We start from the raw sequence: 12,909 nt of genomic DNA, 5'->3' as shown, positions 1-12,909 counted from the left end.
ACATCACTATCCTACACCATCACTATCACCACATCACCATCCTACACTGTCACTATCACCACATCACCATCCTACACCGTCACTATCACATCACTATCCTACACCATCACTATCACATCACCATCCTACACTATTACTGTCACCACATCACCATCCTACACTGTCACTGTCACCACATCACCATCCTACACTGTCACTATCACCATATCACCATCCTACACTGTCACTGTCACATCACCGTCCTACACTATTACTATCACCACGTCACCATCCTACACCGTCACTGTCACCAATGCTGCCGTGATTCCCAGCACTGACAACACCTTCCTTGTTAACCTGCCTTTACCTTCCACATCTTTTCTGTCACGATATTGTCATGACCCAACACCACCCTCCACCACCAGGAGCATCAACACCATCACTCAGAGATTCCTGCTTCTGGAGGAACATAATGTCGGAGTTTCTCTTGGTTTTTAATTTTGGGGTCATGTTAAAATTCCTGGTGGTGGGTGAAGGTCAAGAGCCTAAAGTGGGAACTCCTGTCCAGGGTAAAGTTGGGTTAAGACCATTTTAGGAGCAGGAGGTTCAGCAGAACCAAGCGCAAGGGCCAAGCACATGGGGTCAGTAGCACCCCATTTCGAGCACCCATTTCCCCTGCAGACAAGCATGCTGGCCGGAGGCATGACGGGCGAGGGCCTGAGCGTGCTCCTGGTCAGTGTATGTCTGGGGACAGACTGAGGGCCCAGCGCAGGCCATGTCGTGGGCAGGGCTGGAACGGTTCAGGCCCCAGCTCAGCGGGGGCTGCTCTGTGATCTCAGGCATGCCCCCTCCTCTTCTAGGCCTTGGGGGGTCCATGTGCCTAGCGTGTAACCTGGCCTTACCTTGTCCTGTTTTCTCACCCCAGCAGAAGGCTGAGTCCCGAAGTCCCTCCTGCTCACCTGGCCCTGCTCATCCGGCCTCCTTCCGACCCTTCTCTGCCCGCCACGACTTCCGCAGCCACATGCCGGCCCGGACAGAGAACATCTTCAGCCACCTCCCTCTGCACTCACAGCACTTGGCCCGCGCCCCATGCCCCCTGATTCCCATCGGTGGGATCCAGATGGTGCAGGCCCGGCCCGGGGCCCACCCCACCCTGCTGCCAGGGCCCACCAAGGCCTGGGTCAGTGGCTTCTCCTGGGGTGGCAGCGACCTGACAGGAGCCCGGGAGGCCCAGGAGCGAGGCCGCTGGAGTCCTACTGAGAGCTCCTCAGCCTCCGTGTCCCCTGTGGCTAAGGTCTCCAAGTTCACACTGTCCTCGGAGCTGGAGGGCAGGGACTGCCCCAAGGAGACGGAGAGGACGAGCGGAGGCCTGGGCAGACCTCCCGACTGGGAGTCCCGTGTGGCTGTGTCTGCAGAGTCCGCGCCCACGCACAGCCCCCACACCCCGCCCGAGGCCTCGCCCCGGCCCCCCCAGGGCCGCCGGGCAGAGTCCTGGAGCCCCCGCGTGGAATCACCGCACACGCTGGCCAACCCCCCGGCCTCTGCCCCTTCGCCACTGGACTGCAGCGGCTCCGTGGGCAGCCTGGCCGAGGCCTCCACCCACTTCCCAGCCCGGAGGCGGAACCTGTCTGGGGAACCCAGGACCCGTCAGGGCTCCCCGGAGCCCTCAGGAAGAGGGGGCCCCGGGGCACCTCCGCACCAGCCGGCGGACAGGGGTCCTCCGAGCACTTAGCCTCTCTCCGACGGCTTCAGCATCTGGCCTCCGGTTGGGCAACAGACGCTTCCAGCAGCTTCCTCGAATCATCTTGCTCACCTGGGTCCCTCCCCGATCTGTCCATGTGTCCAAGCAGCTCCCGCTCAGCCCCCATCGGTTGTATCTTCCCACGTATGCAGTGACCTGTGCCTTTTCTATTCCTTTTGTTGCTTGAAAAGAAACAAAACATACACACACATAAAAAAACAACAACACACGGAGTTTGAGGCTGTGGATATTTTGTGCTTTTTTGAGAAAGGGGGCATGGGTGGGGCAGCCACCCCCAAGGCTGGTAAGAGGCAGCCATTTGCTGAGGTAAAGGGGATGCACTGAAGGAGGGGAAAAAACTTTAAAAAATATATAATTAAATGTAAAAGCAAGCACTCCTATGTACAGATGTGTATGTCCTATTTATTCCACTTTACCCTACCCCAGCCAGTGGCCCCAGGCAGGGGGGCACAGACACGGGAAGGGAGACCCCAAGCAGCGTCCACGGCCAAGCCCAGAAAACACCCACTCTCCTGTCCTAGGATTTCAACACAAAATAATCTCAGGCAGAAGGTAGGAAGGAGCTGGCTGGTTCCCCCAGGGCTCCCGGATGCCCACGTGGTCTGACCAGGGGACCACCCCCGCCCCCAGGCCCTGGGCTGGAAAGGAGCTCCGTCCATCCATTCCTGGCCCCCAGCACCTGACCTAGGCCTTGCTCTTATGGCCGCACCATAGGCTGCCTTCCTTGTTCTAGAAAGTACCGGCAAGGCTGGAGTGCAGGGCCCAGCCCCTCGGGGTCAAGATCCAAGGTGCAGAGCTTTGCCATTCCAGAGTCTGGGGCTTGGGTTGCCTTTCACATTTGGTCCCTGGAATACAAAGGGCCTTTTTTCTCCCTGGCTGGGCTTTACTGCGCTGGGGACTGGAAGTTTGCAGGACTGGGTCCCCGCCACCCACCCACCCCCTCCCCCCCCCCCCCCCCCCCCCCCGCCAACACACACACCCACACTGTCAGGCTCCACTACCCTCAGGAAGTACACAAACCAGGACTAGTGGGAACTGCCCAGTCCTGTTGGTTGGCTTAAATCCCTTTTTTGAAAAATGCTATATATATGAACATCTAGAAAGAGAGGCTGCTGTTTGATATTTCCCCCAGGTCCCCAGATTCTCCTGACCTGGGTGGGGAAGGGGGCCCATTGTCCTAAGTCGTTTGAATTCTTCTCCAAAACCATCGGTTCTAGCCAGCGCCTCCATCCCCATCCCCAGCTCCCCCTTCCAGAAGCTGCCCTGCATCTGCTGGGACAAAAACCTGCTTTGTAAGGAAAATAATATGACCAGAAGTTAAATCCCAGGTTGAAATATGGAATTTGAACTCCAACGTGTTTACCCTGCTCTGGGAGCGGTAGCTGGTCCCCCAGCCCTCCACAATTATTTCCTTGTTTCTGCAAGGTGAGAAAGTACATGCCCCCAGGCCGGGTGCTGGGGCCTCTCTGCCAGTCCCTGTCCGCAGCGAGGCGGTAGGAATCCTGTCCCCATAGAGGCTCCCGGGCTGTTTAGGTGAACGCCATGCGCTGGGGCGGGTCAAGGCGCCTCTGCACGCTCCCCAAACTCAGCCATAATCCCTATTCCTCTGGTTCAGGGCCCTTCCTTGCTTGGCCCCCAATGAGTGGACAAGCCAGTCACTGGTCCACCCACACCAACTAGTTCATTTTCCTTTGACCTCACTCAGAGCAAAGACAAAAAGGGGAACAGAGGGAAAGGGTCTCCCTAGGGGCTGCTGGGCTCCAAGGGACTCGGGGTAAGTGAGCGAGCAGTTCTCAGCTGCCTGGCCCCGAGTTCGGGACTCCCATCCACGCTGGGAGAAGCCAGCAAGCTGGGCTCTGACCATATTGGCACTGGTAGGTCCTGGCAGGAAGTGGGAAGGAACCCAGGCCCCACTCAGCCACGGCCCAGGCCAGGGCTTTCCTCACCCTCGCCTTTCAGTCCTCTCCCTGGGGCTGCCCAAGGACTAGAGACGTCAAGTGCTGAGGCCTGGGAGCTGGATAGAGGGCACTGCTTCAGCCCAGATTGGAACCCTTCCTGGGCAGGATCTTCCAGCCCCAGACCCACAGAGCAGCAGACTGGGGCGCTCTGCAGGACTCACCCCTGACCTTGGGGCTGGCCATGCTCCTCCACCCGCTCTGCACGCCCAGCTCTCCTGGTCATCATCCCTCCTGTCCTCAACCCACCGAGGTTTCCCTCCTGAGAGGTACAGTGCAGGCAGGGACGGTGTGGCCAGCAGGAGAGAGTCCTCATGGTCACTCAGGACACAGGCACAGGTAGAGGGGACGAAGACCAGGAGTCGCTAGAGGCCCCTCCCTCAATGACAGGGACACAGTAGCACAAACAGAATCTGGCCAAAGGGCTGCTGCCCCACACGGGTGCTCAGAGGGGCAGAATCGATGCCACCCATCGGGGTCCGATGTCACTGGACGTAGCTCTAACCTCTCTGCCTGACTCTATCCCACTGCCCGAGCACAGGGCCCTGCCCACACACACCATCATTTGGTAAAAGACTCTTGCTCCGTGCCATTCCCAGCCCCCGCCCTGCCCCCAGCCACTGTTCACCTGTGACACTATTGCCCAGGTGAAGGGAGGCGGGGGAGAAAGCAGTACGGGCTGGTTGGCACGGACGCCTACTGTGTGCTCTGTTAAATGTGCGGGGTGGCCCTTCCTTGGCACAGGCCTGCTCTGGTCCTTGGGGGTTGGCATGGGAGAGGAGCAACCTGCTGGGGTTTCAGAGACAACCCTTGCTCCCAGGCCCACCCTCAGGACACCCCTCACCCTCAGCAAGCTCAAGGCCATTCTGGATACTAACCCTGTTCCTCTCTGAGGCATCTGTCCCCAGGTGCCCCACCTGCCACTGACACTCTGGTCCCACCCACTGAGACCCTCCTGGAGCCCGATGGTGGTGGGCTGCCCACTCTCCCACCTCCCGCACCCCCAGCTTCCGGACCCACAAGTCCCTCTGCTCCCTGTGTGGGAAAAGGGCTGAGAATTCAATTCCAGTCCCCTCGTGCCCTAACTCCCTTCCCACCTGGGCCTTTGGAAGGGGAATAGCAATATATCTGAGCCGAGTTGCTCTCCAGTCCCTCCTTCTGACAAATCCTTCTTTAGTGAACGCCCTGCCTGGGCCCATCCTTGGGGGCCGATCTGCAGCCTTGTCCAAGGGGAGGGAGTCCCCGGGGCCCGTTCCACAAGTTTGCTTCTGTGTCGTGAATCCAGTCCGCTTTCCGTTAGAAAACTGCTTCGGCACTTATGATCACTTTACTAAACTTAGTGTTAAAAAAAAGAAAAGAAACAAAAAGGAAACGTAGGCAAATGTAAGATACACACTCTCTGTAAGATAAATACTTGCCTTTTTTCCCCCTAAAAGGTGTGTGTATTCTGTCTGTGAAATTGTCTGTAGAGAGTTCCTATGTTCTTAAATGGCAATACATTCCAAAAATCGTACTGTAGATATGTACAGCGGCCACACTGGGATGGGGTAGTTTTGCCTGTACTTTTATTTAATCTCCAGTTTCTATACTTGCATCTTGCAATGTTGGTATGGTATATATCAGTGCAAAAGAAAAAAAAAACTCAACAACAACAACAAAAAAAATCCATGCAGGTCTAAAGCACAGAGTCTGACGTACAAAAGGAAAAAAATGCTCAGTATTGATGTGTGTGACCTTTGTTGTAAATTACATCTGTACTGTGAATGAGAAGTTTTTACAAGTATAATAATTGCCTTTATTACAGCTCTGGCTGAGTGTTCAGCCTGAGGATATTTTTTTTTAAAAAAAAACACAGCATGTTGGAATAAATTTGAAAATCCCAACATAGCCCTCCTTGTCTGGCTCCTGGTTTTTCTTGAGAGTTGGAGAATGCCGGAGTTGGAGGGACATTGGTGTTTCAGGTGCTTGAAATCCTGCAGAGCAATCAGGCCCAGAGAAGGGAAGTGACCAGGCCACAGTCACACAGCTGGGGACTCTTGTGACCCCTGGCTTCCAGGTCTGGCAAGTAGGCACCAGACCCATCGCCACGTGGTCTGGGATCTGTATTTATTTCCTAGGTCTGCCATAACACATTACCATAAACCAGGTGTCCTCAAACAACAGAGCCTCATCCCCACACGGTTGTGGAGGCTGGCAGTCTGAAGTCAGGTGCGGGCAGAGTTGGTTCCATGGGAGGCGGAGGGAGAATCCACCCCGTGCCTCTCTCCTAGCGGCTGGTGGCTGCAATCAGTCCTTGACATTCTTTGGTCTGTAGCTGCAGCACTCGGATCTCGGCCTCGGCCTTCACAGCTCTGCCTTCTCAGCGTGTCTCTTTTCCCCTCTCTTCCAAGGATGCTCCTCACTGGATTGCAGCCCACTCTAATCCAGGATGACCTCAACTTGAGATCCTTAATGACACCTGCAGAGACCTTTTTTCCAAATGAATTCACACCCATAGGTTCTGGGGATTAGGGCATGGACTGCATGTTGAGGGATCACTATTCAACTCACTACGGACATGGAACCAGATGATGTCACGGCCCCTCACTGCCTGTGTGACCTCGGGCGAGTTAAACAACCTGTTTCCTAATCTGTAAAGTGGAAGGTTATCGTGAGGATTAAATGAGATGGTGTATATAGGGTCTAAAGAGCCTTGAACATAGTAGCAAGCCTTCAACACATATCCTCTGAGCAGGCCTTGCATGGGGTCCCGGGGGTTACAAGGATGAAAAAGATAGGTGTGGGTCCCCACCTTTTGCACTAACAATGATTTTCTGAGCACCAATGAGAGGCCAACCATTGAATACAACAGATGGTCCCGCCCTCAAAGAGCTTATATTCTAACAGGAGAGGCCATCCTTAAGCAAATAATGACATCATTAATTACTCAATCACAGGGGCCAGAATTGCTGTGGCAGCGAGAACAAAAGCTGCAGTCCAGAGAGAGTGAGTCACCCCAGAAACCTTCCCTGGAAAACTCCTGAAGATGGGTGGAGGAGGGGAAGGAAAGAGCAGCTGAAAAGGTTGATGGGCCACCAGGAGGGGTCCTCCGAAGCGTATTTATTTTTCACACCACCAAGCAATTAATTCAGTTTTGACGCTACCTAAGATAGCACCAGATCCCACAGGTGAAGGACTCAGTCCCACAAGCCTGCCCCCCCCCCCCCCACACACACACACCCACTTCAATGCCAACTGTAAACCCAGGTTGTCACCTGTGCTTCTGACGGATCAGCTATAGATCAGAGGCTCCCACCAACCCCTCCTTGAGTTCAATTAATTTGCTAGAATGGCTCACAGAACCCAGAGAAGCATTTGCTTACATTTACCAGTTTGCTATGTAAGGAGAGAAGGATTTCTTGCTTTCTCTGAGCATACCACTCTCCCAGCCCCTCCACATGTTCACCAGCCCAGAAGCTCTCTGAACCCTGTCCTTTTGGGTTCTTACAAAGACTCCATTTCACATGTACGATTGACTAAATTATTGGCCATGAGTGACCGATTCAGATTCCACCTACAGAAAGCCAGGAGGGTGGGACTGGAAGTTTCAACCTTCTAACCACATGCTTGGTTCTTCTGGCAGCCAGACCCCTTTTCTGGTTACCTAGGGGCTTTCCAAAAACCTCATTAACATAACAGAAGACATATGTATAGCTTGGGTGATTCCAAGGTTTTTAGGAGATGCTCTGTGCCAGAAACAGGGAAGAAGACCAAATATAGATTTCTTATTATTAATCACAATATCACAGTCCTTCTGTTCATGGTGAATGGCACCAGATATTACTGGCAAAGTTAGACCTCAGTCCTTGAGTTTGGCTAAGCAAGAACTCTAATTATAAGACAAAGTTTATTTAGAAAGTCACAGAGGTAGAAGAAGTGAGCCAGCTGGGCTGCATGGACTCAGGAAAAAATACAGAGGCAAAAAAAAAAGAGGGGGCAGGGGCTTGGAGCTTAGGAGAAAGGAAGCAAAGTTATGCATCTTGAGGGAAGAAAGGGGGAAGGAAAGGCATTGCCGTGTGTGTGTGTGTGTGTGTGTGTGTGTGTGTGTGTGTGTAAGAGAGAGAGAAGGGGGGAGGGGAGAGAGAGAAAGGGAGAGGGAGAGGAAGAGATAGAGAATTGAGTCCTTCATCTTGAGGGTTTTTATCTGGTTTCCAAATGTAGGGATTTTAGGGGATGTCTCAGGGGAAGATCTCAACAGAACATTCATCAGCTTTTCCAGGTGTGTCCTTGCCGGTCATGGTCTCTACTGATTGGCTGGCATCAGTGCAGCTGGTCCTGGTGTTAGCCATGGTTCCCTCAGTCTGGTTTTGCTGCTTTGTTGCTGGGCCAGGAGCTGAAACACAACTGAGGCCTAAATGTTCTCTGTAGTTTGATCAAACCTCCTTCTCTGTGGTCCACAGACCTGAGGCTGGCTTTGTGCCTAGGACTGTGTGATGTTTGCCAGAACCCCATTGTCCTGGGGGCTTAATGCTTAAGGGAATGCTCTCCAAGGGCTTGTTTGGGAGTTCTATGAGGTTATCCTTTGGCCACTTGTTCCTCCTCTAAAGGGGTCTACCACATGACTCGCCACATGCCAGGGGAGGAAAGGTCAGGGGAGGGTCCAAACTGCATACCATTGATATGCCAGGGGAGGAAAGGTAACCCTGGGGGCGAGGTCCCACCCTACAATACTTGTTTTTCCCAGTTTGGGCCATTGCTAGGCACCTGGGGCTTTCCACCCTGGTGACCTTCTCTACCTGGCCTATTGTTCCTACTCTGCTCATATCTGTCTGCTATATCACTTAGGATAAAGTGCTGCCTGGAAGTGTAGCACTAAGAACCTGTGAGGGTCTCTTTGTTTCAGCATCAAGAGGATCATTACTGACTAAGGGGAAAGGGGGCCTAGCACAGTGCCTGGCTCCAGGGCAGGCCCTTCGGAGATACTGCTGCGAGTTGAGTAAATGGTGGAGGCAGATGGTGGTGGTCGAGGACTGAAGAAAAGGTGAGGAAGTGAGAAAGCAGATCCTGACACCTGCCCAGGGGCCTGGGGTGGAGAGCAGGAGAGAGCTGTGTGGCAACTGGAGGCAGGCATGGAGTCCAGGGAAGAAGGATTTGAGTGTGTTTAGGGGTCTGGTGTGAAGGAGATGGTGAGATTCAAGCCTGCTTGATTAAGAGGAAATGCAGACACTTCTCCCATCATGGCCTGTGACCCCAGAAGAGCTGCAGGGAAGAAAAGAGATCCAGGGGAGGGAAGAGGGGCAGGGGAGGGAAGAGGGGCAGGGGAGGGAAGAGGGGCAGGGGAGGGAAGAGGGGCAGGGGAGGGAAGAGGGGCAGGGGAGGGAAGAGGGGCAGGAGAGGGAAGAGATATAGGGGAAGTCAGTGTGTCTGCTGCTTGGTGACAGGAACTGAGGGCCTTCCTGCAGAGGAATTTTTCTTTGAAATGGAGTGAAGTCGCCTGCTGGGCAGGAAGGAGGAAGTTGCTGGAAAAAGACTGGAGGCCTGAGTAGCTGTGAATGTCCTTTGAAGGGAGCAGGAGAAAGCCATGGAGAGAAACCAAGGCTCCCTGTGGCGGTGATGGCGGCAGCCACTTCTCTCTCAGCCTGTGGCTTCTCCAGCAGAGCTCAGCAGCCATGCCCTGGGCAGGGAGGGGGCTGGTAGGTTCATCAACGGTGGGGGCTTTGCCAGACCATGAGACAGACAGACAGTGGGTACCACTGTATGGGAGGTGAGAGTATTGACCAATGGAGAGGAGAGGTCACGGAGCACTGAATTTGTGGGCTGGGAAGGAAGCAAACAGAAAAAGGCCGATATGGGAAAAGGCCAGTGGTCATGTGACAGATTTTGATAAAAACGGAGGAGAAAGGTTGTGCGTTATCTTAGCTCATGTTTCTAGAGATGGGACAGTTGTGATGGAGCCACAGGTGACCACAGGTGAGGGTACTGAGGGAGGGAAAGAGACGCCGAGGGAGAGGAAGAGGCCAGGATGTGAGTGCGCGGTGTGGTGAGCGTGTCCCATAGGTGCAAAGTGAGGTCGTATCTGCTCATCTCCGATGACGCCAGAGCTTGGGCGGAGATCGGGGCTCTGAGCCAAGGTGTATCGGTCAGGATAGATGCCGTCTTGCTGTAGAAACAAGCAGCCCAGTTTTTGTGCCAGGCCCTGCGTCCAGCATTTTACTAACCCCACAGAGCCCTGGGGCTTGGACTCCCATACTTGGGAACATGAAGAGTGTGCGTGAGTTCCCTGAAGGACCAGCCACCTGCCCATCCCACCTGCTGCAGGGCCTCCCACAGGTGCTCTATCTGGAGTTCACAAAGCACTTTCACTTTTGGAGGCGGGATGGGCCACACACCCCATTTTACAGGCGAAGGATAGAGACCAGACCACACCCTGACAAGTGGCAGGGCCTCCGACCCCGGCTACACCTGAGCCAGAGCCTCAGGAGGGCTTGTGCTGCCGTCTGGCACTGAGGCCCGAGCCCAGCTCTGCCTGGCTCCCAGGCCAGGGTTGGGCTGGGCCTGCAGCACTCAAACATCCAGCCTCACCCCTAGACCTGGACCCTCTCTGAGCTCAGGACCCGGAGTCCACACTCTTCCTACAAACTCCCGGGCCAGGAGACAGCAGGCAGGACAGCCTCAGAGGCAGGTGAGCCTGAGATGGGCATGAGCCGAGAGAAGCAGCAAGAAGGAAGAGTCAGGGGCGGATAGAGAGGGCTGAGGGAGTACACTGACTGACTGGGGCTGCACTGCATGGGGTCATCTTGGGCTCCTGAGATCCTGGGCGAGGTGGGGGAGGGGAAGCACCAATCACCTCATCACCTTTGTGAGGACGAAGACGGCTCAGATAGGTGAGGCTGCTTCCCAAAGTCATAGCAGCAAGTGGCAGGGCTGGGACTTAAAACTGAGCCCTTACACTCAGGAAATGGTCGGCTTCCTATGGAGAGAGAATCTGGGCCATTTTGCTGCCCGGCAGCCCTCCAACCTGGGCTGGGGGTGCAGTACCCCAGGGTATACCCCCTCCAATCCCATCAAAGCTACTTGAGGGAGACACAAGTGCCAATCGCCTCCTTTTATAAATGAGAAAATTGACGTCCAGAGCCGGGAAGAGTTTGGCCCAAGGCCAGGGCTAAGCTTCCCAAACCCCGGGCAGAGCCACCTGTGCCACCCCGCCCACTGCTCCTCTACCCCAGGCCCAAGTTCACCTGCCCAGCTCTCCTGTCCGGCTCTGCCTTTTTAGGAAAGGAAAAGAGCAGGCGGATGGGCAGGTTGCCATGCTAATCCACCAGCTCCTGGCAGCTCTGGTTACCGTGGTTTGGGGCCCAGGGAGCCAGGCTGGGAGTGCCAGCCCAGCCAATGGGTGTTGCCAGCCGAGCTCCCCTGCCAGAGCCATACAAGGCCTTGCTGCGGCCGAGTCGTGAGCCGGCATCGGGCAACCCCAGGGCCGGCACCTGCCCCGCCCGGGAGCCTGCCAGCCCTGCACGTCCTCGGACTCTGCCTAATCCGGCCCAAGAGCGGGGAGGGCTGTGGTGCACGTGCACCAGGCCTAGGGCTCCCCGAGGTCAGGAAGGTGGCACTGCCAGGGCAGAGACCAGAATCGGGGCAGGGGCCTAACCAGCAGTGGGGATCCCAGCTTGGGCCAGGAGGCAATAGAGCCTAGGCCTGGTCCAGGCTGAGCCATCTCTTGACAAGCTGCCCTTCGTACCTGACTGGCCACCTGTCCTACCCCCTCCATTGCTGGGAATAGTCTCAGCAAAATTAGCATCTGATCCCTTCTGGGGTCTTCCCAGGGTCCAAATTCCAATTCGTCTAACCCATCCTGGGTCTACAGCTGCATGCACCTCACAGAATTAGGGTGTCCATTAGAGTGTGCATTTTGTGGGCCCATCATCACTGCTGTGGGTGAGGCTCTGGAATGGTAGACATACGTGGGGACAGGCAGACCCTCCCAGCAGAGTCCATCCCACCTGTCAGCCCATAAGGCCTCTAACTTAATGCTCATAAACTCCCTGGGAAGTAGGATGTCTTGACTCATTTGAAAAGCAAGGAAACTGAGTCACAGAGAGGTTATTTGCCCAAGGTCAGAGTGCCAGGATTCAACCCCAGAGCAGTGTGACTCCTGACCATAGCACCATGCAGACCCTCTCCTCTGGGAATTTCAGATCCTAGAGCAGCGGTAGGCAAATTCCGGCTCACGAATCGCATGCGGCTCTTTGGCCCCTTGAGTGTGGCTCTTCCACAAAATACCAACTTCTGTGCGTGGGCCACGAAGTTTCAATCGCACTGTACATGAGCACCCGCACGTGGTATTAGAGGGATAGGAGGACCTAGAGCAGTGGTCCGCAAACTGCGGCTCGCGAGCCACATGCGGCTTTTTGGCCCCTTGAGTGTGGCTCTTCCACAAAATACCACATGCGGGTGCGCATGTACAGTGCGATTGAAACTTCGTGGCCCATGCGCAGAAGTCAGTATTTTGTGGAAGAGCCACACTCAAGGGGCCAAAAAGCCGCATGTGGCTTGCGAGCCGCAGTTTGCTGACCACTGACCTAGAGGGATAGGAGGCTGCCATTGAGACCAAAGCATGAATGGAGGGATGAAAGTCACTGTCAGAGATAAGAGGACCCTCTGTTCCTGAGTGAGGTAGGGCTTCCCCTGGTCCCCAGGCCATGGCCACAGCTGCCATTGTGCACCGCAGCCCACCTGGAGCTTCCCTGGTCACCACTGACAGTGAGATTTGTCTCAGAAGTCACACAGGGTTCGAGCAGACTTGCGTGTCCTATGTGGGCCAAGCTGAACTTGGGGCCAAGCCTGCGGTACTCTCCAGGGCCACCCGGCAGGTGAGGGAAACGTGCCGGCCTCCGGGGGGGTGGGGGGGGTTGACGGGCTGGGCTGGCAGCGGGCTCTGTTTGCTCACCCAAGAAAAGAGGAGATAAATATAGACGCAGGATTACTCAGACGCAGCCTGGGAAAACCTGCTCTGAGCCTCCGCTTCAGCCCCGGCCCAATCTCACCTTCACTTGCCTGCCCACTCCGTGCCTGCTGCCAGGCCTGCCCGCCTCCTTCCTGGACTCCCCAACTGGAAACTTTGGGACAGCCCTTCCAACCTGCTCTCTGGGGCGGGGCAGAAACTGAGGTGCAGAGAGAGCAGGGTGCTTGCTTCAAGTCCCACAGCAGGTCAGGAGTGGGGAAAGCTAGGGCGGC

The 12,909-nt window shown here is 55.3% G+C and overlaps 1 protein-coding gene across 1 annotated transcript in view; it reads left to right on the top strand.

Annotated features, from left to right (window-relative positions):
• The window catches only part of HIVEP3 (HIVEP zinc finger 3), a 326,138-nt gene extending 324,185 nt beyond the window's left edge, over window positions 1-1,953 (top strand). The window contains exon 9 of the mRNA XM_081085788.1: window positions 905-1,953. Coding sequence (XP_080941914.1) covers window positions 905-1,711 — 807 coding nt within the window. The 3' untranslated portion in view covers window positions 1,712-1,953. The remainder of the gene's footprint in view (window positions 1-904) is intronic.
• The last annotated feature ends 10,956 nt before the right edge of the window (window positions 1,954-12,909 follow it).

Source organism: Myotis nattereri (genome assembly GCF_964212035.1).
Source record: "Myotis nattereri genome assembly, chromosome: 3".
NCBI classification, from domain to species: Eukaryota; Metazoa; Chordata; class Mammalia; order Chiroptera; family Vespertilionidae; genus Myotis; species Myotis nattereri.
The sequence above is the reverse complement of the archived record's forward strand: the minus strand, read 5'-3'. Positions and strand labels throughout refer to the sequence as shown.